Here is a 27,914-nt window from a genome sequence, read left to right on the forward strand (position 1 = left end):
GGTGCTGGAGAAGACTCTTGAGAGTCTTGTGGACAACAAGGAGATCAGAAGGAAATCCTTTTTGATTTGAAGTTAAAAGTCAGATCCTAAAGGATTTGATCAAAATTCAGTCCTAAAGGAAATCAACCCTGAATATTCATTGGAAATACTGATGCTGAAGCTGAAGCTCCAGTACTTTGGCCACATGATAAGAGCCAACTCAGGTGGAAAAGACCCGTGAGGTTGGTAAGGATTGAAGGGAAAAGGAGAAGAAAGCAGCAGAGGATGAGATGGTTGGATGTCATCACCAACTCAATGAGCATGAGTCTGAGCAAATTCTGGGATATAGTGCAGGACAGGAAAGCCTGACATGCTGCAGTCCATGGGGTTTCAAAGACTTGGACGTGACTGAATGAGTGAACAACAACATCAGCACTGAAAACGATAGTTCAGTTCAGTTCAGTCGCTCAGTCCTGTCGAACTCTTTGCGACCTCATGAATCGCAGCACGCCAGGCCTCCCTGTCCATCATCATCTCCCGGAGTTCGTTCAAACTCACATCCATCGAGTCTGTGATGCCATCCAGCCATCTCATCCTCTGTCATCCCCTTCTTCTCCTGCCCTCAATCCCTCCCAGCATCAGTCTTTTCCAATGAGTCAACTCTTCGCATGAGGTGGCCAAAGTACTGGAGCCTCAGCTTTAGCATCATTCCTTCCAAAGAAATCCCAGGGTTGATCTCCTACAGAATGGACTGGTTGGATCTCCTTGCAGTCCAAGGGACTCTCAAGAGTCTTCTCCAACACCACTGTTCAAAAGCATCAATTCTTCGGCCCTCAGCCTTCTTCACAGTCCAACTCTCACATCCATATATGACCACAGGAAAAACCATAGCCTTGACTAGATGGACCTTAGGCAGCAAAGTAATGTCTCTGCTTTTGAATATGCTATCTAGGTTGGTCATAACTTTTCTTCCAAGGAGTAAGCGTCTTTTAATTTCATGGCTGCAGTCACCATCTGTGGTGATTTTGGAGCCCCCCCCCCCCAAATAAAGTCTGATACTGTTTCTACTGTTTCCGCATCTATTTCCCATGAAGTGATGGGACCGGATGCCATGATCTTCGTTTTCTGAATGTTGAGCTTTAAGCCAACTTTTTCACTCTCCTCTTTTACTTTCATCGAGAGGCTTTTTAGCTCCTCTTCACTCTCTGCCGTAAGGGTGGTGTCATCTGCATATCTGAGGTGATTGATATTTCTCCTGGCAATCTTGATTCCAGCTTGTGTTTCTTTCAGTCCACCGTTTCTCATGATACAGTCTGCATATAAGTTAAAAAAGCAGGGTGACAATATACAACCTTGACATACTCCTTTTCCTATTTGGAACCAGTCTGTTGTTCCATGTCCAGTTCTAACTGTTACTTCCTGACCTCCATAGAGACTTCTCAAGAGGCAGGTCAGGTGGTCTGGTATTCCCATCTCTTTCAGAATTTTCCACAGTTTATTGTGATCCACACAGTCAAAGGCTTTGGCATAATCAATAAAGCAGAAATAGATGTTTTTCTGGAACTCCCTTGCTTTTTCCATGATCCAGTGGATGTTAGCAATTTGATCTCTGGTTCCCCTGCCTTTTCTAAAACCAGCTTGAACATCAGGGAGGTCACGGGTCACGTATTGCTGAAGCCTGGCTTAGAGAATTTTGAGCATTACTTTACTAGCATGTGAGATGAGTGCAATTGTGCAGTAGTTTGAGCATTCTTTGGCATTGCCTTTCTTTGGAATTGGAATGAAAACTGACCTTTTCCAGTCCTGTGGTCGCTGCTGAGTTTTCCAAATTTGCTGGCATATTGAGTGCAGCACTTCCACAGCATCGTCTTTCAGAATTTGAAACAACTCAACTGGAATTTCATCACCTCCACTAGCTTTGTTCATAGTAATGCTTTCTAAGGCCCACTTGACTTCACATTCCAAGATGTCTGGCTCTTTATTAGTGAGCACATCATCATGATTATCTGGGTCATGAAGATCTTTTTTGTACAGTTCTTCTGTGTATTCTTGCCACCTCTTCTTAATATCTTCTGCTTCTGTTAGGTCCAGACCATTTCTGTCCTTTATCGAGCCCATCTTTGCGTGAAATGTTCCCTTGGTATCTCTAATTTTCTTGAAGAGATCTCTAGTCTTTCCCATTCTGTTCTTTTCCTCTATTTCTTTGCATTGATCTCTGAGAAAGACTTTCTTATCTCTTCTTGCTATTCTTTGGAACTCTGCACTCAGATGCTTATATCTTTCCTTTTCTCCTTTGCTTTTCACCTCTCTTCTTTTCACAGCTATTTGTAAGGTCTCCCCAGACAGCCATTTTGTTTTTTGCATTTCTTTTCCATGGGGATGGTCTTGATCCCTGTCTCCTATACAATGTCATGAATCTCATTCCATAGTTCATCAGGCACTCTATCTATCAGATCTAGTCCCTTAAATATATTTCTCACTTCCACTGTATAAATCATAAGGGATTTGATTTAGGTCATACTTGAATGGTCTAGCAGTTTTCCCTACTTTCTTCAATTTAAGTCTGAATTTGGCAATAAGGAGTTCATGATCTGAGTCACAGTCAGCTCCTGGTCTTGTTTTTCTTGACTGTATAGAGCTTCTCGATCTTTGGCTGTAAAGAATATAATCAATCTGATTTTGGTGTTGACCATCTGGTGATGTCCATGTGTAGGTTCTTCACTTGTGTTGTTGGAAGAGGGTGTTTGCTATGACCACGGCATTTTCTTGGCAAAACTCTATTAGTCTTTGCCCTGTTTCATTCCGCATTCCAAGGCCAAATTTGCCTGTTGCTCCAGGTGTTTCTTGACTTCCTACTTTTGCATTCCAGTCCCCTATAATGAAAAGGACATCTTTTTTTGGGTGTTAGTCTTAAAGGTCTTGTAGGTCTTCATAAAACTGTTCAGCTTCAGTTTCTTCAGCGTTACTTGTTGGGGCATAGACTTGGATTACTGTGATATTAAATGGTTTGCCTTTGAAACGAACAGCGATCCTCCCCCTCCCCCCCTTTTTTTTAGATGGCGAATGTTCAAAATTTAAATATTTTATTTTCTTGTAAATATTTATCTAGAACGATTTTAGCCATGCTTGCCTTATTCTCATCATATCACTTATAGATATGGAATATCTTTTCTAGGCCTTGATGAAATTTCATAATTCCTTCTAAGAATGGATCAGTTTCCAAGTAACACTGACGTTTTGATACATTGAGCGTTCTTCAAATGTGAAGTTTTCTGTAGGCATCACTTAATCTGGGACACCTTCATCCTTTTGACACAATTATTTTCCTCATTGATGTTCATAAGTTTGCCTTCACTAAGTTTCTTTCGGTTCATATGTATAATTTCTAAACCAGTGGCAGTATCAACATTCCCCACGTCTGCTATATCTCCTATAGCTTCATTTAGATTCAATTCAAATCTCACTTCTAGAATTTTCATTTTCATCTATGTTAGCTGATTCCTTATTTCTATTTTTGTGCATATAAATGTCACATGGATTTATTATTGGAATACAAGGAAATAATGTAGGTATAGTTGACTTCAAAACAATCTGGAGTTAGGGGGCCAACTCCTTCTGCAGTTGAAAATCCATGTATAACTTCAAAGTTGGTCCCCCAGAACCACATTTCTACATGTGCAGATTCAACTGACCTCTGATCATGTTTGTAGACTGTATTAACTGAAAAAAAAAATCACTTATAAGTGGACTCATGTAGCTCAAATCACATTATTCAAGCGCCAACTGTACACAATTTGCTATCTGTGCATGGAATTAATAGTCACTGACAAGCTTTGAAAGAAGTGTTGTGATTGATCATTGATGTCATTGGTTACTGATTGCACATTGATTATTTCCACTGTCTTTCATAGAATGAAGAGCTACTAGTAAAGTTGTGCTTTATTCAATTACTAGTATTTAATATACTGTGGTAACTGAAATTTGAGCCATGTTGTTGGGGATTTGGCATTATTTAAATAAACCATGGTAACTGAAACCTTTATATATTGAAATTGCATAAAGCAAGGACAGCATATATTAGAAAAAAAGAAGATTGTGTTGGTCATGGATCCCTAGAATTCAGTTCTGTGTTTACTTTTGCCAAGTGAACTATCTGAAACCTTTAAAAGAATTAGCTATGATACTTAATATTTAAAAGACACAACAGAAATGACAATAACTTTTTATTTTAAAAGGCTGACAAACAAGGATATATTGTACTACACAGAGTATAGCCAATATCTTATAATAACTACAAATGGAGTATAACACATAAAAGTTCTGAACCACTATATCATATGCCTGTGATTTATATACAGTTTTATGTAACTGTACTTCAGTTTTTTAAAAAAGCTGAAAAAATACCAGAAGTAATATATCATCCAAAGAAATAAGAAAATTTAAAAATCATCATCTTACTTAGAGCACATGGAAAGGTAATTCACTCTGTTGCCTAGCATCAGTTGATCAGAATAGATTTTCTTTTTAATTGGTTGTTTAGAAAAGGTTTTGTGCATTCTGTGCATGCTCAGTCACTTCAATCATGTCCATCTCTTTGCATACCCATGAGCTGTAGCCTGCCAGACCTCTTTCCATGGGATTCTCCAGGCAAGAAAACTGGAGTGGGTTGCCATGCCCTCCTCCAGGGCATCTTCCCAACCCAGAGGTCGAACCCACATCTCTTACATCTCCCGTATTGGCAGGCAGGTTCTTTACCCCTAGTGTCACCTGTGCATTCTGCGGATTTGGGCAAGTGTATAGAGGCATATGGGCTTCCCAGGTGCACTAGTGGTAAAGCACCTGCCTGCCAATGTAGGAGACATAAAGACATGGGTTTTATCTCCGGGTGGGGAAGATGTTAAATTCTTAGATTGGGCATTAAAAATTAAATAGATATTTTCAATGCCAAACTCATGTTAGCAAACCTGTGATCAAGAACTTTCATAAGAATAATTTAAAAACTTTCTAGGCAGAGTACAAGGCAGGCATAAGTTTTGTTATTATTTCCCTGTTCATATGGGTGGGTTTTCTTTTTTCCTAATCCAATTTCACTGAGGGTGTAGTAAAAAGTCCCATGCATGCGTGCATGCGAAGTTACTTCAGTTGTGTCCAGCTTTTTGTGAGCTTACAGACTGTAGCCCTTGAGGTTCCTCTGTCCGTGGGATTCTCTAGGCAAGAATACTGGATTGGGTTTCCATGCCCTCCTCCAGGGGATCTTCCCAACCCAGGGATCAAACACAAGTCTCATGTTTTGTACATTGGCAGGTGGGTTCTTTACTACTAGCCCTACCTGGCAACCCCCAAAAAGTCCCATCAAAACTTGCATTTCAGGAGGTGGGTGATCTCAAAATATTGCCTCCTCACCAATGTGGCTACTATAGACATAAGTCTTGGAAACCAATTCATGACAATGCCCTGGGAAGCCGAAGTGTCAGCTTCCATTTCCCATTCTTATTTTCATTGTCTTATTTGAGTTCCTTCTTAAAGATTTTGTTCATCTTCTGAGGTCAGCATATGCTTGTATTAATAATTTATAAAACTATAGCTTACTTAATATACCTCTGTCTTGTGGTAGTTTTTTCTTGTTCATTTCTTGGCTTTTATTCATTTATTTATTTTTTAAATTTTAATTGGAGGTTAATTACTTTACAATATTGTATTGGTTTTGCCATACATCAACATGAATCCGCCACAGGTATACATGTGTTCCCCATCCTGAACCCCTCTCCTTCCTCCCTCTCTGTACCATCCCTTTGGGTCCTCACAGTGCACTAGCCCCAAGCATCCAGTATCATGCATCGAACCTGGACTGGTGATTCGTTTCATATATGATACTATACATGTTTCAGTGCCATTCTCCCAAATCATCCCGACCTCTCCCTCTCCCACAGATTCCAAAAGTCTGTTCTATACATCTGTGTCTCTTTTCTTATCTCACATACAGGGTTATCGTTACCATCTTTCTAAATTCCATATATATGCGTCAGTATACTGTATTGGTGTATTTCTTTCTGGCTTACTTCCCTCTGTATAATAGGCTCCAGTTTCATCCACCTGATTAGAACTGATTCAAATGAATTCTTTTTAATGGCTGAGTAATACTCCATTGTGTATATGTACCACAGCTTTCTTATCCATTCATCTGCTGGTGGACATCTATGGCTCCAAAATCACTGCAGATGTGACTGCCGCCATGAAATTAAAAGATGCTTACTCCTTAGAAGAAAAGTTATGACCAACCTAGATAGCATATTCAAAAGCAGAGACATTACTTTGCCGACTAAGGTCCGTCTAGTCAAGGGTATGGCTTCTCCAGTAGTCTTGTATGGATGTGAGAGTTGGACTGTGAAGAAGGCTGAGCGCTGAAGAATTGATGCTTTTGAAGTGTGATGTTGGAGAAGACTCTTGAGAGTCCCTAGGACTGCAAGGAGATCCAACCAGTCCATTCTGAAGGAGATCAGGCCTGGGCTTTCTTTGAAGGAATGATGCTACAGCTGAAACTCCAGTACTTTGGCCACCTCATGTGAAAAGTTGACTCATTGGAAAAGACTCTGATGCTGGGAGGGATTGGGGGCAGAAGAAGAAGGGGACGACAGAGGATGAGATGGCTGGATGGCATCACTGACTCGATGGACGTGAGGCTGAGTGAACTTCGGGAGTTGGTGATGGGCAGGAAGGCATAGCATGCTGCGATTCATGGGGTTGCAAAGAGTCGGACACGACTGAGAGACAGAACTGAATTGAACTGAGGTTACTTCCATGTCCTGGCTATTATAAACAGTGCTGCAATGAACATTGGGGTACACGTGTCTCTTTCAATTCTGTTTTCCTTGGTGTGTATGCCCAGCCGTGGGATTGCTGGGTCATAAAACAATTCTATTTCCAGTTTTTTAAGGAATCTCCACACTGTTCTCCAAGTGGCTGTACTAGTTTGTATTCCCACCAACAGTGTAAGAGGGTTCCCTTTTCTCCACAGCCTCTCCAGCATTTATTGCTTGTAGACTTTTGGATCACAGGCATTCTGACTAGAGTGAAATGGTACGTCATTGTGGTTTTGATTTGCATTTCTCTGATAATGAGTGATGTTGAGCATCTTTTCATGCGTTTGTTAGCCATCCATTTGTCTTCTTTGGAGAAATGCCTATTTAGTTCTTTGGCCCATTTTTTGATTGGGTCGTTTATTTTTCTGGAAATAAGCTGTGGGAGTTGCTTGTATATTTTTGAGATGTTTGTCAGTTGCTTCATTTGCTATTATTTTCTCCCATTCAGAAAGCTGTCTTTTCACCTTACTTATAGTTTCCTTTGTTGTGCAGAAGCTTTTAAGTTTAATTATTTTGTTTATTTTTGCTTTTATTTCTAAATTTCTGGGCGGTGGGTCACAGAGGATCCTTCTGTGATGTATGTTGGATAGTGTTTTGCCTATGTTCTCCTCTGGGAGTTTTATAGGTTCCATTCTTACGTTTAGATCTTTAATCCATTTTGAGTTTATTTTTGTGCGTGGTGTTAGAAAGTTTTCTAGTTTCATTCTTTTACAAGTGGTTGACCAGTTTTCCCAGCACCAGTTGTTAAAAAGGTTGTCTTTAATCCATTGTATATTCTTGCCTCCTTTGTCAAAGACAAGGTGTCCATAGGTGCATGGATTTATCTCTGGGCTTTCTATTTTGTTCCATTGATCTAGATTTCTGTCTTTGTGTCAGTACCATAGTATCTTGATGACTGTGGCTTTGTAATAGAGCCTGAAGTCAGGCAGGTTGATTCCTCCAGATCCATACTTCTTTCTAAAGATTGCTTTGGCTCTTCGAGTTTTTTTGTATTTCCATGCAAATTGTGAAATTATTTATTCTAGCTCTATGAAAAATACCACTGGTAGCTTGTTATGGATTGCGTTGAATCTATAGATTGTTTTGGGTAGTATACTGATTTTCACTATATTGTTTCTTCTGATCCAAGAACATGGTGTATTTCTCCATCTATTAGTGTTCTTTTTGATTTTATTTTACAAAAAAAGCATTTTTCCTGTTTTTAATATATTTACACAAAGAAAACTTAAGGTCCAGTGATAAGGCAATGCTTTAGGTTTCAAAATTTAGCCAAGGTGGTGGGCAGCACTTAGAATGAATGGATAGGGAAGAGTGGTGATAAAAGAGAGAAGAGACCCAGGGGACTCAGCTTAAAGGTAAATAGAGAATATCATAGAACCATAGAAAAGAGGTTCAGGAGGTAGAGAAAGAAAAGATTATGTAAATAGAAGTAAATGTAAACACAAACCAAGTCAAAAAGTGTTAGAGTTGAAGCAGAATTGGAGAATGTAAAATTCTTTTGGTGCAGTCATTTTACAGTGGGAAAAATTGAGACCCTGGGCAATAATCCATGTATTCTAGTAAGAAGTTTATCCTGGATCTCAGGGTGGTACCCTTCCCACTGCTGTAGATGTGAGAGGCAGGAGGACCCAGAACAGAAGCAGAGACTGCTGCTGGGAGCCAGGAAGGGGAGAGAATCACTTGAAGAAGTGCTGATGGGGAAATGAAAGACCAGTAAAAGGCATGTGTTATGGGAGGCAGTGTGGTTTCTTGAGCAGGGAAGTGGTCAGAGGGTGAGGTTTCTGCTGGCACAGAGGGGATGATGGCATAGAGTGTGACACTGTGGGGTGGGCACACAGCAGTGGAGTGCTGAGGACAGTGATCTCTAGCGGTTAAACAACCCACTGATGTGAGCTTGGTGGAGGGCCAGGTAAGAGCCCAGGCAAAGGTGAGCGTGAGGACACTAGTGGCTAGGCACCAGTGGAGTGAGAAGAGGGAGCCTGGGAAGGCTGGTGACAGAGGAAGAGCACTCGGATCCACCATGATGGGCAAGGACCCTCAGGCAGGATGCATTCTTTTAATATTTAGTTACTTATGTGGCTACCTCGGTTCTTCCTTGTGGCATGTGGGTCTTCACTGCAGCATGTGGGATATTTTGTTGCTGTGCATGCACTCTCTAGTTGCGGTGTGTGGACTTAGTCTCTCTGCAGGATGTGGGATCTTAGTTCCCTGACCGCAATCGAACCCATGTCTTCTGCATTGCAAGGTGGATTCTCAACCACTGGACCTCCAGGGAAGTCCCAGGTTGGACTTTAATCAGGATGTCCCATCCATATTAGATTATTCTGTGGGGATCATGTATGTCTAGAGAGCTTATATAACCACCTCCTTCTTTCCCTGTTGCACTTCATACAGATTTCAGACTCTTGGATACATGTTCATAAACATTCTCTGATATAAATAATCTGTCGGTTTTCCTTCTTGCACATCTCACTCTTTTCACCTCCTCAACCCTTTTTGTTGGGTAATGATACATTAATATATGAACCTTTGAGTACAAAACTAACATACATAGGAGTTTGGATTATTTTTATGAAATTAAATGAGCTATTAATAGCATGAACTTGACATGATGAAGTTTGCTTTTTTTTTTTTTTTGTAGCGATGATGACCATAGTGCTGAAAAGATGGAGAGAGGGTTTGGGTTGCATTGTCTAGATAAGGAGTTGTGGCCTTGACCTGGGTCACATGTGATGAAAGCAGAGATAAATGATAGTGAGGTTAGAGAGGAAGAGGCATATTTTATAGATTATGGAGACAAATGCCATGGTGACTGTGAGGAGTAAAGGAGAGATACATTTTCAAAAAATGCAGGTGTCTAGGTTTCTGTTTGAATGAGTGGATGGGCATTGTCATGTCGGGGGTAGAGCTGATACCATCTTATTTCCCCTAAATATTTTCTTTTTTCTTATTCCTATTCTTTCCCATGACAATAGAGTGAATTAGTTCATTGGTGACTCCAGGAGAGAAACTGGGTTTGTGATATATCTCAACAGCTTCTTCCTGCTCTTTGTCTCTGGAGCCAAGCTGCTCTCAGAAGTGTCAGCTCTGGTCTCTCCTCCATCCCCTGACTTGATCAGAAACAGACCCTCAGGCTTGTAGATTTTCCAGAATTGCCTGAACTAGATGAGTGTATCAGTCTGTCTAGGCTGCATAGCAAAACACACAACCTGGGTTACATAAAACCACAGAAATTTTTTTCACAATTCTTGAGAAGTCTGGTGAAGGTTCTCCTTTTGGCTTGCTTATAGACAGCTACCTTTTTGATATGTCCTCATGTGTCCTTTCCTCTGTGCATGTGTGAATGGGGGGTGGGGAATAGGAGAAAGAGAGAGAAAGGGAAAGAGAGAGAGGGAGAGAGAGAAGGTGAGAGTTCTCTGGTGTCTCTTCTTAAAAGTTCCCACACTCAAGACATTATTTAACCTCATATCAATGCTTTCTTAGAGGCTTCCTTTTTAAATATAGCCACACAGGAAGTTAGGGCTTCCACATATGGATTTGGGGCTTGAACAAAAACAGTTTATAAGAGTGAGTAAGGCCACTTCAATTTTCAGTGCCAGCAAGATTACTTGGATTACACACTTAAGGAAAACTCTCTAGGAAGTTTATCAGAAATTAAATTGACAATTTCATCCACACATCTTATCCTCTCTATCTGTATCTCATTTGGTTCTGAATTCAGGAGAATGGAAGAATACTAGTTACTGGGTTCTATAATATGGCAACAGAGCAGGACCCTGCAAGGCCTTTCTGGGAACAAACCCAGTGTTCTCTGCTTTTTGTCTGTAGAAAAGCATTCCCCTCCAAGGCATTCCCTGAATTCCCAAGGGCAAATTTAATAGAAGTGAGGAAATGCAGAAACAAAGGAAAATAGTCAAGCATGACAATATTATAGTTTAGCTACAAAACGAAGTCAACAACCTTTAATTCCTCCTCAAGGGACATAGATAATATTCCAAACCATATCCGTGTGTTATTTTGCAGGTGCTACAACACTTGTCAGGTGAAAGAAGTTAACTGCAGGCTGACCACCAACAGGTAAATTGCAGACTATTTAGAACCAGAGGTTGATGATTTTCACTGCTGAAATACCACCCAGTTACCTCATCATCAACCCATCAGAAGGGTGTGCACAAGCTGATCATGCACCTGGAGACCTTCTCCTTCATTCAGTCTTTAAAAATTCTTTCCTTGAAAGCCGTCAGTGAGTTCAGGTCTTTCGAGCATGAGTTGCCCATTTCCTTGCTTGGTCCCATGCTGGGTACCTTGCGATAAATGCTGTATTTTCCTTCACCATCACTCAATGTCAGTAGTTTGATTTTACTGCGAGTTGGACAAGTAGACCCAAGTTTGGTTTGGTAACAATATTAACCAGTAAAGCTAGTTGTGCTGCAGTTATAAATAAATCTGAGAATACTAGCGGCTAAAGACAACAAAATATATTTCTCATGCAGCAACCTCATGTAGGCCAGACAGCCCTTTTTTCCTGTATCTGCCATCTGTAAGAGGTGACTGTTGGGGTCCTTTAGTGGATCAGAACCTGATGGTCCAGAGTTGACAATAAGAAAGTGAAAGAGAGAAAGAGGCTGATATTCCCTGGTTTATGCAGAAAACCAATAAAGACCTTGACACAGGGCCTGCATCGCTCACAAAGGCACAGGGCACTCTCTCGAGGGGATCTTGGAAGTTCAGGCAGGAGAGTGAGCATCATGGTTTCTACACTCCAAAGAATTAGCCAGAGAGAGAGAGAGAGGGAGAAAAAGAAAGAAGGAAAGACACGGGGACCCTAGCTCTGATGGAGCAAAGGTGCTTTGATGATCTTTCTGTGAGTATATATAGGCTGTTGTACAAGAAATTTCTTTCGACAATGATAAAGATCAGAAAACCAAACATACAGCAACCGTTACCAAGGGAACAAGGGATTAATATTGGTCACAAGGTCAGGAGACAATCCATATCTCAAGAAAGAAGATCGAGATGAAGCAGTTTTGTTGTAAAGAGAATGTTTACTGAAGGAGATTCAAGCCTGTCTCATATAATGACCTCAGTCCTGGGAGCAGCTTGCCATTCCACTGATAAGAAACAGATGATTTATGAGAAACAGCATGTAGGAATCCTCCTGTTAAACATTCCCTAACAGGTGACCTCCAGGATGGCACTGCATGGCAAGATGATTAGCACCATTGCCTACATGGTCAGGCCTGGAGGAAGCTACATCTCCAGCACACTGCATTTCATTGCTCAGAACTCAGTAACATGGCCTTGAGTCAATTACAAGAGAGAAAAACAGAGGCATTTTAAGAATAGGTTGCTAGGTAAAAAATATGGTTAACATGTAGCATTATATCAGCTATAGTTTCCTAAAATCGCAAACCAAGTGCTTGCTAATGACAAGAAGATTCAATAAAGATGAGATCTGGTGCTTGTGAGTGATTTGGGTGGGGCTTAAATTGTGTTTGTTTCTTGGTGGAGTATGGAGGTCAAAGAGGTTGCCAAATATCTGTATCCAGAAGTCAAGGAAAACATGGAAACAACCCCATGTCAAGTTGCCCCTTCCATTTTTCTTGCTGAGGTTCAGGTAGTTCTTTGAATAGCTTTTGTTCTGTATCTTTGGTGATTTTCTAGAAATCTAAAGTTGGTTATTTTGAAAATTTTGTCCAACTATTATTATCACTATTTGGAGAAAGGACTTGCTGAGCTCCTAACTCTGACATTCAGGATGTCCTGGTCAACATAGACATTTAATAACATGATAGATAGAACAAACAGGAGTTTCTATTCCTAAAAATTAAAGCAAAATGCAACAAGGAGCATAACTGCTTATCAAGTTTGTAACACACCAGAAGTCAGGGTGATTTAAAGCATAAAAATTTATTTTTCCCCAGGGGATACATTGTAAGGTAAGAAAACAAATCTTAAATTATCCCACATCATATTTTTGGTGGTAGGGTTTCTATTTGTTGTTCTAAGGCTATCATGTGTATGTAGGCTAGTGAGATAGAGTGTACAGTGGGACAGGTAGATAGTATAGAGTATAGTGTATAGTGAAATTAGGTGAGTACATTTGTGTTGATTCCCTGGGAACCAGGATTTTCTTCGTGGAGAAGAGTAGTTGATATGAGATGGATAAATAAAACTCTGTAGTTTTAAACTTGAAGTATACATAAAAATGTAAAATATATTTATTGCAAGTATAAAGTAAAATATCATAATATTTAAACTTTAGAAAAAGGATCCTAGTCACATGAAAATCCCCCAAACCAATGCTTAGGACTCAGATTATGGTTTTCACATATTATTTTCCCATTGAAAGCATTTCCCACAGAAGCATCTTGGAGAAATGGCTAATTTCTAGTTTGGGGTAGGAAGTTTCTACAGGAGTCTGGAACAACTTTGCTATACCAGAAGGTAAAGGGAAGCTCAATGATAAAGGCATGTTGAAAGGATTCATAAGTGACTGGCTTTAAAATGTTCCCATGTCACAGCTGGGAGTTTGAACCTCAAGAGAAACAATGGCCAGGATAGATTCAAATATTTGTAATATGCTGAAATTCATGAGTGTTCAATAATGCAAAAACTTATCCATTGTTCTCCTAGGAAGCCATATAAGCAATTCATTTTCTCGAAAATTGGTAAATATATGGAAAGATCAAGTACTCATTCTGCCTTTGGTTACCTCAGGGTAATGAGATAGTTATTTAAAATGAATCTTTTTAAGAAATATTCTAACTTAGAAGACATGATATCTTCACACATCCCCTACAGAAGTACCAGATCTAGGTAAGTTGTTCTTGAGGTGTGTTCAGGACACTTGCTTGCTCCTGACATGAGTTCAACGCTATTTTTATACCAACACCAACCTGTTATTTGAGTGTATATTGTTTAGTGTGGAAAAAAAAATCAAGTTCTGAGGGCCCTTATTCCTGGCCATCATCTTCATGTCCCAGTGAGTCTGTCAATAACTTTAACCAAGTTTTAGGCAAGTAGGAGATACTAATGGTGATGGCAACAGTACAAGAGCACAGATTCACTTTTCCTGAAATGGGGGCTGGGGTTCTCAGAATCTCTCTTTCTATGGTGTGTCTGCATTATCAGAGCAGGTCTCTCTGGGACTGTACAGCAAGGTACTTTGGCCACTCACACTGATCCATTTGGTATTCTCTCCAAGACTACCTGCACTACCTCTGTGTTATTGCTACCTCACTGTCAGTGCTATATTTGTTGTATAAGAGAATTACCTACTGGTTATGCCCACACATAAAATTTGCTCTTGCCAATGAATCTATAGTTTGTTGTATAAACTGAATGTTGAGTGTCCAACTCAAAGCTTACAAAGAACAAACAATGGTGTAATGTCATGATGTACAGGCAGTTAATGTGTGAATGCTGTTGTCTGTGGTTGTTATACAAAAAGTGAATGAGATTATACAATGTACTGGATTCTGGGAATATTGTTCAAACTTCCTTACTTTGGAATTTTTTATTCTTGATTTTATAATTAGGTAATGAAAATCTTGGATAAAGTCTATTTTATTTCCAGGAAAAAAGAATGTATTATTACTCATTTTGTATCTTCTTGCCTATGTAAATAAGATGACTTAGTGAAAACCTCTCCTTACACTCAAAATGTAGATGATATAGATCCACAAATTTGGAATATTTTTCCTGAGTGGAGAAAAACAAGAATTATCTTGAGAGCCAACATACTGATTGCAGTCCAAATATTTCTCCAGTGAATTCTAAATGTATTGTTAAAACTTGCCAAATGTATATAAAGAGGACATAGAATATGACATCTTAGGACAAACATCTCTGAGCTTTTGGTGAAAAAATGTCAAGTTACTTGCTGACATAGCAATGCTTTATTTGGTAATAGGAAAGACTAAAATATAGATGGAGATTATAAAACACTACAAAAGGAGAAGGAAGTTCTACTGTTAATGAGCCTACTGCAAAAAGTTATTTTGACTTGGCCTAAAGTTGGGGCATAATTCCTGAATATTTGTCTCATGAACATTGGTTACTGAAAGTAGTAGAGGAGAAGAGCTACTGAAAAGAAGGTCACATACCACTGGCCAATGTAATTTTCAACCTCAAAAATTCCTGTGATGTAAGAGAATTTTGCTCAGATTATAAACTATTTATTATATTTAACTCTGGGATTTGGGTCCCAGAATCAAACGTAAAAAAGACAATGATTTTTAACACACATGCACACTCAAAAAATTTAACGTGGAATTAAAAAGCCAGGTAAGAAGAATGAGATAAGAAAGAAGGGCCATTGAGATGCTGGGAAGAGGTAATGACAAAGTGCCAGCGGTGAGAAGGCAATGGGGAGAGAGAACAAGATAGGTAGAGAAGCCAAAGGTATTCTAGATTAAAAAGACTGGAAGCTGAGAAATTGTTTAATATTATCCTCTTATTTTGAAGATGTTGAATAAGAATTCAGAAGGTGAAATAACCTTTCATCATCATTTGCTACCTTGGAATGCTTTTCCAAGGTAGTAAATATAAAAGAGACTGAGTTCATGGAACGGAAATGAGAGGCAGAGTGGGAGTCTAGAGCTGTGGAAGGTACAGTTTTTCTGAGATGTGCAATTTGGGTCAGAGATTTTTCAACTTGGGGAGAGAGGAAGTTACTTTAGAGTACTGAAAAAAAGGTTTGCTGAAATAAGGGATTAAATACCAGCTCTGAGCGTCATAAGTTCTACTTTCCAGTGAAATGCTTCTTCTACCTCTTCTATTGCTAGTGGTTATCCTCCCAGGTGGTGACAATAAGGACAGTAAGAGTAACTCTGGCTGCTCCCAGCACAGGTGCAGGGGTTCTGGATAAAAGCATGACGCAGCTACTACTAAGGGTCTGGGCTCTGCTGTCTCCAGCCCTCTCCCCTATCCTGGAGGCTGGGGATGGAGCCAGAAGCCTTGGGGAGAGAACTATTTCAGGCTCTATATTTTTCCGACTCTGGGTGCTTTTACATTCCATCCTGATTCTACATTTTTCCTCATTCTTTTCAACCTTCCACCAACACAGTGTTCCAGTGGCCAACCTCCTACCATATCATCCCTATTTGGACCTTTGCCAACAGCTCCTGGGCTCAAAACCAAGGCTCAGGCTGGTTGGATGATTTGCAAATTCAAGGCTGGGACTCTGACTTGGGCGTTACCATTTTCCTGAAGTCCTGGTCCAAGGGGAACTTTAGTGATGAGGAGATGACTGAGCTACAGGACCCATTCCGAGTCTACTTCATTGGATCCACTCGGGTTGTGCAGGACCATGTCAGTGAGTTCCAGTTGGAATGTGAGTACAGTCCTCTGATCTGGAGAGACTCTCAATGAGTTTTCTCTCCCTTTGTCAGGCTACTGTTTCGTCTGATCATGGTCTACTCCTTCCCTCTTTACTCAACTGCATACATACAGCTCTCCAGAGTAGTCTCCAACCTTGACTCCTTACCTCCACCCAGGATCCCAGATTCGTCCCGTTTCTTGCACTTTTGTGTAACAGATGATGTTCCTGCTTTGTAGCTGCTTCCTGTTTTGCATGTATGTCACTTGCCAGTCTCAAAACCTAGGAAAAACTCCTTTTCCTACTGTGTGCCTGAATGAACTAAAGTATGACTTCCCCATCCTCCACTTCATATCCTCAGCATCTGCTGCCTAATCTCTCTCAGTGTAACCTTCCCCTTCACCCTGGAATGCTGCCCTCCTGACTCCATCACACATTGCTCCTCTTCTCTCCTCTTGCCCACTGTACATCCTTAAAAGAGCCCATCCCCACCATTTACGACAGGCATACCTCTAACCAATGCTCTTCTTCCTGAAAAATCCTAAATACTGCAATTGGTTTTTGAGTTATAATCTCACATCTCAGACCTTTCTTGTCACTAAAATCGAAAGGCCTATGTCTTCTCCTCATCCTTTCCTTCATTGTTTGCATTTTAGTAACTTGTCTCAGTTTTCCTTTACACAGACCCCTTTGTGATCCAGGTCATAGCAGGCTGTGAGCTGCATTCTGGGGAGGCCATAGGAAGCTCTTTGAGAGGAGCTTTAGGAGGATTGGATTTTGTGAGGATCCAGAATGATTCCTGTGTACCTGCACCAGACAGTGGCAGCAGGGGGCAGAAGTTTTGTGCACTCATGACTCAGTATCAAGGCACCTCCAATATCATTGAGAGGCTCCTCTCAGAAACCTGTCCTCGATATCTCCTGGGTGTCCTCGATGCAGGGAAAGCAGAACTGCAGAAGCAAGGTTAGTCTTGTTCTCTCCCCAAAACTTTTCTATTTTACCTCCCACCACCTTCTTTAAATTCAAAAGTGGAGAAAACCTAAGTTGAGAGATGTTTAATCAATAAGTGATCAGATTCCCGTAGCAGTGAAAGAGGCAACTATCCAAATTTGTGTTTCCGAAACCCCATGCTCTGGATTAGAGTCATAATCTGACATTCTTACTGCTCCTTCCTACCGCAGCGCAGCCTGAGGCCTGGCTGTCCAGTGGCCCCACTCCTGGGCCTGGCTGCCTACTGCTGGTGTGCCATGTCTCAGGATTCTACCCAAAACCTGTGTGGGTGATGTGGATGAGGGGCGAGCAGGAGCAGCCTGGCACTCAGCAAGGAGACATCATGTCCAATGCTGACTGGACTTGGTATCTCCGAGTAACCCTGGATGTGGCACCTGGGGAGGTGGCTGGCCTGAGTTGCCAAGTGAGGCACAGCAGTCTAGGAGAAGAGGACATCATCCTGTACTGGGGTGAAAAGGAACTGGAGCCCAACTGGGGATGGGAGTAGTTGGTATTCAAGAAAGGGCAGTCCTGAGGAAGCGGAGAGACTTGATGGATGAACTATGGAGGGAGGGAAGGAGAGGGGGAAGAAAGAGTGATGGAGGAAGAGGTAGGAAGGAAGAGACAAAGAGAGAGAGAGTTTGAGATTTATTTCTGGGACTCCAGTGCCAGAGGAATGAAAATAGCTGAACTAAGGCAGGCAATAGGTAAGAATGAAGGGCTATAAACTGGGTGGGATTGGGCAAGAAGAACAGACTGTGGGTGGCTTGAGAATATGACACCTGGGAATATGAGAAAGGGAATCAGAGATGTCCAATCATGAAAAGCAGGTAAGCACAAAAGTGGGTGTTGACACTCGGGTGGGCAAGAAGGCCTGGAGAACTAGAGAATGGGTTTGAAGTGATATCCCTTTGTCTTCTCCCAATTGCCAGGACACCTCGCATACATTGGCTTGATACTTGTGGCAATAATAGTGCCCTCCTTGATCCTTTGTATATACCTTGCATTATGGTTTTGGAGACGCTGGTGAGTTTTCATTTTTTAATCTTTCTTTTCTGTCCATCGTTTTATTTTTTCCCTCTGTTTTATCTATTAATATTATGCCTTTTTAGCCTCAATATTTCCACTAGAAACTTTCCCCAACTTCCATCTGTAGATGAATTTATTTTTTATAAATTGCAGTAAATTACATCATGGAAAATTTACTGCATTAGCCATTTTTACACATATAGTTTAGTAGTCTTAAGTACATTCACATTTATGCAGCCAATCTCTAGAACTCTTTTCTTTTTTTTCTAGAACTCTTTTCACCTTGAAAAACTAGAAGTCTATGCCCATTACACCACTTTCCCCAATCCATGCTCCCTCAGACCCTGGCAACCACCATTCTACTTTCTGTCTCCATGAATCTCTATTCTCTAGGTACCTCTAGAAGTGGAATCATTTGCCTTTTTGTGAATGGTTATTACAGTTAGCATTATGTCCTCATAATTCATTCATGTGGTGATCTGTATTAGAATTTCTTTCCTGTTAAAGATTGTTTTGTTTACCTGTTTATCTCTCAACAGACACTTGGGTTATTTCAACAGTCACTTTTTGCCTGTTGTGAATAATGCTGCTATGAACATAGTGTACAAATATCACTTATGAAGAGCAATTTTTTGCTTGTGTTCTTAACAGGTCATATCAGAATATCTCATGAGCCCTGAATGTCTCCTTTTCCATTTGGAATAAGTATCCAGGAACCCAGAAACTCAAGTTGTCAGCCTAGGAATCAATCGCATCATATTTTTTCAAATGATCATCACATTTGATCAAATCATTGTTCCTGTAGGTTGTAAGATAAATCATAATTTATACACTAGCAGAAACATGAATGAAAATTGTTATGGGACAATGTCACTAGCAGGATCCACTCAGATTTCAAAGATGTGATGTGTGAGAAAGAACATACCTTGGAATAAATGAAATGATGTACACAACTTCATGGTGACATGCCTTTGACTTCTTACTGAAAACTATTTTTTTTGCTTCTGCTGAAATATCATTTTTCAAATTGAACTAACTGTAATTATGCTGAGATAATTGTATTTGCAGAGCTGCTGAGCATCTTTAACAAAATGTCTCCATCGTGGCCTGGATGATTTTCTGCCTATAATGGTTAGCTGAGCAGCTTGTTTCTCCAGAAAGCCTTCCTTAGTGCTACAGTGGAAGTAACCGTCCCTTGACTGGTATCTTGCATAGATCCACTTTACTCATACCCAGAACACTATGGTTCTCATTGTTTTTCTTTTCTTTCTACTTATAACTTCCTTGAGAGAAGAACTTGTTCTTGGTGGATTTCTGGCCCAAATCATGTTTTTGTGTGTAGTGTTTTTATTGTTATTCTAAAGCTACCTTTTCTGTATAGGCTGGTGAGATATGGTGTGTAGTGAAACAGGTGGATAGCATGGAATGCAGCATATAGTGGGTTTAAGTGAGTACATAATTGTATGGAAACTAGAATTTTTCTATGTGGAAAAGTTGATGTGAGTGAGTAAAACTCTGTAGTTTTAAACTCAAATTGCAAGTATAAATAAAAAATCATAATATTAAGACTTAAAAAAGGGTCCTGGCCACTTAAAAAACCCTAAAATGAAGGCTTAGAACTCAGATTGAGGCTTTCACATAATATTTTCCTACTACAAGGAACTAAAGTACCTTGGAGAAATGGCTGATTTCTAGTTTGGAGCAGGAATTTTCTACAAGAGTCTGGAACACCTTTGCTGTATCAGAAGGTAAAGGGAAGCTCAATGATAAATGTATGATAAAAGGATTCATAAGTGCCTGGGTTGAAAAAACTCCCATATCATAATTGGGACAGTTTGAATCTCAAGAGAAACAATGGCTAGGATTTGATGTTGTTGTTTAATAGCTAAGTTGTGTTGAATCTTTGTGACTCCATGGACTGCAGCATGCCAGGCTTCAGTGTCCTTCATGGTCTCCTGCAGATTGCTCAAATTCATGTCCATTGAATCAGTGAAGCTATCTAATTATCTCATTCTCTGCCACTCCCTTCTCCTTTTGCCTTCCATCTTTCCCAGCATCAGAGTCTTTTCCAATTCATCAGCTCCTTCCATCAGGTGGCCAAAGTGCTGGAGCTTCAGCTTCATCATCAGTCTATCTAATGAATATTCAGAGTTGACTTCCTTTAAGACTGACTGGTTTGATCTCCTTGCAGTCCAAGGAACTCTCAAGAGTCCTATTCAGCCATACAGTCAGAAAACATCAATTCTTTGTCACTCAACCTTCTGAACAGTCCAACTCTTACATCCGTACATTGTCGTTGTTGTTCAGTCTCTCAGTCCTGTCTGACATTTGTGACCTCATGGACTGCAGCACACCAGGCTTCTCTGTTCATCACAAATCTGGAATTTGCTCAAACTCATGTCCATTTAATCAGTGATGCTATCCAATCATCTCATCCTGTGTTGCCCCTTTCTCCTCTTGCTCTCTGTCTTTCCCAGCATCAGGGTCTTTTCCAATGAGTCGACTCTTCACATCAAGTGGGCGAAGTATAAGAGCTTCAGCTTCAGCTTCAGCATCCATCCTTCCAATGAATATTCAAGGTTGGTTTCCTTTAAGATACACTGGTTTGATCTCTTTGCTGTCCAAGGGACTCTCAAGAGTCTTTTTAACATCACAGTTTGAAAGCATCAATTCTTAGGTACTCAGCTTTCTTCATGGTCCAAATCTCACATCTGTATATGACTACTTGAAAAACCATGACTTAGACAACACAGCCCTTTGTTGTCAAGGTGATGTCTCTTCTTTTCAATATGCTGTCTAGGTTTCTCATTGCTTTTCTTCCAAGGGCAAGTATTTCAATTCTGTGCCTGCAGTCATCTTCCACAGTGATTTTGGAGCCCAAGAAAATGAAATCTGTCACTGTTTCCATTTTTCCAATCTATTTGCTGTCAAGTAATGGGACCAGCTACGATGACCTTAGTTTTCTGAATATTGAGGTTATTATTATTATTTTATTTTTAAATTTATTTATTTTTTACTTTACAATACTGTATTGGTTTTGCCACACATCGACATGAATCCGCCACAGGAGCACATGAGTTCCCAATCCTGAACCCCCATCCAACCACCCTCCCCATATCATATCTCTGGGTCATCCCAGTATACCAGCCCCAAGCATCCTGTATCCTGTATCGAACCTAGACTGGAGATTCATTTCTTACATGATAGTATACACGTTTCAATGCCATTCTCCCAAATCATCCCACCCTCTCCCTCTCCCACAGAGTCCAAAAGTCTGTTTATACTTCTGTGTCTCTTTTGCTGTGTCGCATACAGAGTTATCATTACCATCTTTCTAAATTCCATATATATGTGTCAGTATACTGTATTGTTGTTTTTCCCTCAGGCTTACTTCAATCTGTATAATCGGTTCCAGTTTCATCCACCTCATTAGAGCTGATTCAAACGTATTCTTTTTAATGGCTGAGTAATACTCCATTGTGTATATGTACCACGGCTTTCTTATCCATTCATCTGCTGATGGACATCTAGGTTGCTTCCATGTCCTGGCTATTATATACAGTGCTGCGATGAACATAGGGGTACACATGTCTCTTTCAATTCTGGTTTCCTCGGTGTGTATGCCCAGCAGGGGGATTGCTGGGTCATAAGGCAGTTCTATTTGCAAATTTTTAAGGAATCTCCACACTGTTTGCCATAGTGCCTGTACTAGTTTGCATTCCCACCAACAGTGTAAGAAGGTTCCCTTTTCTCCACACCCTCTCCAGCATTTATTGCGTGTAGACTTTTGGATCACAGCCATTCTGACTGGTATGAAATGGTACCTCATTGTGGTCTTGATTTGCGTTTCTCTGATAACGAGTGATGTCGAGCATCTTTTCATGTGTTTGTTAGCCATCTGTATGTCTTCTTTGGAGAAATGCCTATTTAGTTCTTTGGCCCATTTTTTGATTGGGTCATTTATTTTTCCGGACTTGAGCTGCATAAGTTGCTTGCATATTTTTGAGATTAGTTGTTTGTCAGTTGCTTCATTTGCTATTGTTTTCTCCCATTCAGAAGGCGGTCTTTTCACCTTACTTATAGTTTCCTTTGTTGTGCAGAAGCTTTTAATTTTAATTAGATCCCATTTGTTTATTTTTGCTTCTATTTCCAGTATTCTGGGAGGTAGATCATAGAGGATCCGGCTGTGATTTATGTTGGAGAGTCTTTTGCCTATGTTTTCCTCTAGGAGTTTTATAGTTTCTAGTCTTACGTTTAGATCTTTAATCCATTTTGAGTTTATTTTTGTGAATGGTATTAGAAAGTGTGCTAGTTTCATTCTTTTGCAAGTGGTTGACCAATTTCCCAGCACCACTTGTTAAAAAAGATTGTCTTTAATCCATTGTATATTCTTGCCACCTTTGTCAAAGATAAGGTGTCCATAGGTGTGTGGATTTATCTCTGGGCTTTCTATTTTGTTCCATTGATCCTGATTTCTGTCTTTGTGCCAGTACCATACTGTCTTGATGACTGTGGCTTTGTAGTAGAGCCTGAAGTCAGGCAGGTTGATTCCTCAAATTCCATTCTTCTTTCTCAAGATTGCTTTGGCTATTGGAGGTTTTTTTGCATTTCCATACAAATTGTGAAATTATTTATTCTAGCTCTATGAAAAATACCACTGGAAGCTTGATATGGATTGCATTGAATTTGTAGATTGCTTTGGGTAGTATACTCATTTTCACTATATTGATTCTTCCGATCCATGAACATGGTGTATTTCTCCATCTATTAGTGTCCTCTTTGATTTCTTTCATCAGTGTTTTATAGTTTTCTATATATAGGTCTTTAGTTTCTTAAGGTATATATATTCCTAAGTATTTTATTCTTTCCGTTGCAATGGTGAATGGAATTGTTTCCTTAATTTCTTTTTCTACTTTCTCATTATTAGTGTATAGGAATTCACGGGATTTCTGTGTGTTGACTTTATATCCTCAACTTTACTATATTCATTGATTAGCTCTAGTAATTTTCTGGTGGAGTCTTTAGGGTTTTCTATGTGGAGGATCATGTCCTCTGCAGTGAGAGTTTTACTTATTTTCCAATTTGGATTCCTTTTATTTCTTTTTCTGCTCTGATTGCTGTGGCCAAAACTTCCAGAACTATGTTGAATAGCAGCGGTGAAAATGGGCACCCTTGTCTTGTTCATGAAGTGCTTTCAATTTTCACCATTGATGATAATGTTTGCTGAGGGTTTGTCATATATAGCTTTTATTATGTTGAGGTATGTTCCTTCTATTCCTACTTTCTGCAGAGTTGTTATCATAAAAGGATGTTGAATTTTGTCAAAGGCTTTCTCTGCATCTATTGAGATAATCATATGGCTTTTATTTTTCAATTTGTTAATGTGGTGAATTACATTGATTGAATTGCAGATATTGAAGAATCCTTGCATCCCTGTAATAATGCCCACTTGGTTATTGTGTATGATCTTTTGAATATGTTGTTGGATTCTGATTGCTAGAATTTTGTTAAGGATCTTTGCATCTACGTTCATCAGTAATATTGGCCTGTAGTTTTCTTTTTTTGTGGCATCTTTGTCAGGTTTTGGTATTAGGGTGATGGTGGCCTCATAGAATGAATTTGGAAGTTTACCTTCGTCTGCAATTTTCTGGAAGAATTTGAGTAGGATAAGTGTTAGCTCAAAATTCTCCAAACTTTGTGATTTTAGAAACTTTGTGGTTTTAGAAAAGGCAGAGGAATCAGAGGTCAAATGGCGAACATCCGCTGGATCATGGAAAAATCAAGAGAGTTCCAGAGAAACATCTATTTCTCCTTTATTGACTATGCCAAAGCCTTTGACTGTGTGGATCACAATAAGCTGTGGAAAATTCTGAAAGAGATGGGAATACCAGATCATCTGACCTGCCTCTTGAGAAATCTGTATGCAGGTCAGGAAGCAACAATTAGACTGGACATGGAATAACAGACTGGTTCCCAATAGGAAAAGGAGTACGTCAAGGCTGTATATTGTCACCTGTTTATTTAACTTCTATGCAGAGTACATCACGAGAAACGCTAGACTGGAAGAAACACAAGTTGGAATCAAGATTGCCAGGAGAAATATCATTAACCTCAGATATGCAGATGACACCACCCTTATGGCAGAAAGTGAAGAGGAACGAAGAAGCCTCTTGATGAGAGTGAAAGTGGAGTGTGAAAAAGTTGGCTTAAAGCTCAACATTCAGAAAACGAAGATCATGGCATCCAGTCCCATCACTCCATGGGAAATAGATTTAGAAACAGTGGAAACAGTGTCAGACTTTATACTTCTGGGCTCCAAAATCACTGCAGATAGTAATTGCAGCCATGAAATCAAAAGATGCTTACTCCTTTGAAGAAAAGTTATGACCAACCTAGATAGCATATTCAAAAGCAGAGACATTACTTTGCTGACTAAAGTCCGTCAAATCAAGGCTATGGTTTTTCCAGTGGTCATGTATGGATGTGAGAGTTGGACTGTAAAGAAGGCTAAGCACCAAAGAATTGAAGCTTTTGAACTGTGGTTTTGGAGAAGACTCTAGAGAGTCTCTTGGACTGCAAGGAGACCCAACCAGTCCATTCTGAAGGAGATCAACCCTGGGATTTCTTTGGAAGGAGTGATGCTAAAGCTGATTCTCCAGTACTTTGGCCACCTCATGAGAAGAGTTGACTCATTGGAAAAGACCCTGATGCTGGGAAGGATTGAGGGCAGGAGGAGAAGGGGACGATAGAGGATGAGATGGCTGGATGGCATCACTGGCTCGATGGACGTGAGTTTGAGTGAATTCTGGGAGTTGGTGATGGACAGGGAGGCCTGGCGTGCTGCGATTCATGGGGTCGCAAAGAGTTGGACACGACTGAACGACTGAGCTGAACTGAAGTGAGGTGTTAGCTCTTCTGCAAAATTTTGATAGAATTCAGCTGTGAATCCGTCTGGACTTGGGCTTTTGTTTGCTGGAAGATTTCTGATTACATTTTCAATTTCCATGCTTGTGATGGGTCTGTTAAGATTTTCTATTTCTTCCTGGTTCAGTTTTGGTAAGTTGTACTTTTCTAAGAATTTGTCCATATCTTCCATGTTGTCCATTTTATTGGTATATAATTGCTGATAGTAGTCTCTTATGATCATTTGTATTTCTGTGTAGTCTGTTTTGATCTCTTCATTTTCATTTCTAATTTTACTGATTTGATTTTTCTCCCTTTGTTTCTTGATGAGTCTGGCTAATGGTTTCTCAATTTTATTTATTCTTTCAAAGAATCAGCTTTTGGCTTTGTTGATTTTTGCTATGGTCTCTTTTGTTTCTTTTGCATTTATTTCTGCCCTAATTTTTAAGATTTCTTTCCTTCCACTAACCCTGGGGTTCTCCATTTCTTCCTTTTCTAGTTGCTTTAGGTGTAGAGTTAGGTTATTTATTTGACTTTTTCTTGTTTCTTGAGGTATGCCTGTATTTCTATGAACTTTCCTCTTAGCACTGCTTTTATAGTGTCCCACTGGTTTTGGGTTGTTGTGTTTTCATTTTCATTTGTTTCTATTCATATTTTGATTTCTTCTGTGATTTGTTGGTTATTCAGGAGCGTCTTGTTCTGCCTCCATATGTTGGAATTTTTAATAGTTTTTCTCCTGTAATTGAGATCTAATCTTACTGCATTATGGTTAGAAAAGATGCTTGGAATGATTTCAGTTTTTTTTAAAATTTATCAAAGTTAGTTTTATGGCCCAGGATGTGATCTATCCTGGAGAAGATTCCATGAGAACTTGAGAAAAATGTGAAATTCATTGTTTTAGGATGAAATGTCCTCTAGATATCAATTAGGTCTAACTGGTCTATTGTATCATTTAAAGTTTGTGTTTCTTTGTTAATTTTCTGTTTAGTTGATCTGTCCATTATTGTGAGTGGGGTATTGGAGTCTCCCACTATTATTGTGTTATTGTTAATTCCCCCTTTCATACTTGTTTGCATTTGCCTTAGATATTGTAGTGCTCCTATGTTGGGTGCAAAGATATTTATAATTGGTATATCTTCTTGGATTGATCCTTTGATCATTATGTAGTGGGCTTCTTCATCTCTTTTCACAGCCTTTGTTTTAAAGTCTATTTTATCTGATATGAGTATAGCTACTCCTGCTTTCTTTTGGTCTCTATTTGCGTGGAATATCTTTTCCAGCCCTTCACTTTCAGTCTGTATGTGTCCCTTGTTTTGAGGTGGGTCTCAGTAGACAACATATATAGGGGTCTTGTTTTTCTATCCATTCAGCCAGTCTTTGCCTTTTGGTTGGGACATTCAACCCATTTACGTTTAAGGTAATTATTGATAAGTAGGAGATCCAACCAGTCCATTCTGAAGGAGATCAACCCTGGGATTTCTTTGGAAGGAATGATGCTAAAGCTGAAACTCAAGTACTTTAGCCACCTCATGAGAAGAGTTGACTCATTGGAAAAGACTGTGATGCTGGGCGGGATTGAGGGTAGGAGGAGAAGGGGACGAACAAAGATGAGATGGCTGGATGGCATCACGGACTCGATGGACGTGAGTCTGCGTGAACTCCAGGAGATGGTGATGGACAGGGAGGCCTGGCGTGCTGCGATTCATAGGGTCACAAAGAGTCAGACATGACTGAGCGACTGAACTGAACTGAACTGATGATCCCGTCGCCATTTACTTTATTGTTTTGGGTTCGGGTTTATACACCATTTTTGTGTTTCCTGTCTAGAGAATATGTTTGTTCTTTATGTTTGATCTTTATTGATTTGATTAATATGTATCTTCGGTGTTTCACCTTTGGTTTATCCTGTTTGGGACTCTCTGGGTTTCTTGGATTTGGGTGATTATTTCCTTCCCCATTTTAGGGAAGTTTTCAACTATTATCTCCTCAAGGATTTTCTCATGGTCTTTCTTTTTGTCTTCTTCTGGAACTCCGATAATTCGAATGTTGGAGCATTTCATATTGTCCTGGAGGTCTCTGAGATTGTCCTCATTTCTTTTAATTTGTTCTTTTTTCCTCTCTGATTCATTTATTTCTATTTTTCTATCTTCTATTTCACTAATCCTATCTTCTGCCTCCATTATTCTACTATTTGCTGCCTCCAGAATGTTTCTGATCTCATTTATGCATTATTCATTATATATTGACTCTTTTTTATTTCTTCTGGGTCCTTGTTAAACCTTTCTTGCATCTTCTCAATCCTTGACTCCAGACTATTTATCTGTGATTCCATTTTAATTTCAAGATTTTTGGATCATTTTCACTATCATTATTTGGAATTCTTTGTCTGGTAGATTCCTTATCTCTTCCTCTTTTGTTTGGTTTGGTGGGCACTTATCATGTTCCTTTACCTGCTGGGTATTGTCTGTCTCTTTATCTTGGTTATATTGCTGCATTTGGGGTGGGCTTTCTGTATTCTGGCAGTTTGCGGAGTTCTCTTTATTATGGAGTTTCCTCACTGTGGGTGGGGTTGTATCAGTGGCTTGTCAAGGTTTCTTGATTAGGGAAGCTTGCGTCGGAGTTCTGGTGGCTTGAGCTGGCTTTCTTCTCTCTGGAGTGCAATGAAGTGTCTAGTAATGAGTTATGAGACGTCAGTGGTTTTGCAGCAACTTTGAGCTGCCTGTATATTGAAATTCAGGGGTGTGTTGCTGGAGAATTTGCGTGGTATGTCTTGCTCTGGAACTTGTTGGCCCTTGGGTGGTGCTTGGTTTCAGTGTAGGTATGGAGGCGTT

The 27,914-nt window shown here is 39.9% G+C and overlaps 2 protein-coding genes across 2 annotated transcripts in view; both read left to right on the plus strand.

Annotated features, from left to right (window-relative positions):
- LOC443442 (CD1) overlaps positions 1–27,914 on the plus strand; it is an 85,328-nt gene that overhangs the window by 49,671 nt on the left and 7,743 nt on the right.
- Positions 15,601–18,351, plus strand: LOC105614484 (T-cell surface glycoprotein CD1b-2-like). The gene is made up of 5 exons (XM_027965298.3): positions 15,601–15,661; positions 15,910–16,176; positions 16,846–17,124; positions 17,343–17,621; positions 18,084–18,351. Exons 1-5 carry the CDS (start codon positions 15,601–15,603, stop codon positions 18,179–18,181), a joined length of 984 nt encoding a protein of 327 aa, XP_027821099.2. The 3' UTR covers positions 18,182–18,351.

The sequence above is a fragment of the Ovis aries genome, chromosome 1 (genome assembly GCF_016772045.2).
Source record: "Ovis aries strain OAR_USU_Benz2616 breed Rambouillet chromosome 1, ARS-UI_Ramb_v3.0, whole genome shotgun sequence".
NCBI classification, from domain to species: domain Eukaryota; kingdom Metazoa; phylum Chordata; class Mammalia; order Artiodactyla; family Bovidae; genus Ovis; species Ovis aries.

Bases quoted from the DNA above. Each gene is read 5' to 3' on its own strand.
- LOC105614484 (XM_027965298.3), top strand. From the start codon at position 15,601: ATGCTTCTTCTACCTCTTCTATTGCTAGTGGTTATCCTCCCAGGTGGT. The intron at 17,125-17,342 runs GTTAGTCTTGTT...TTCCTACCGCAG, and splicing joins AGCAGAACTGCAGAAGCAAG to CGCAGCCTGAGGCCTGGCTG. The intron at 17,622-18,083 runs GTGAAAAGGAAC...CCCAATTGCCAG, and splicing joins GGACATCATCCTGTACTGGG to GACACCTCGCATACATTGGC.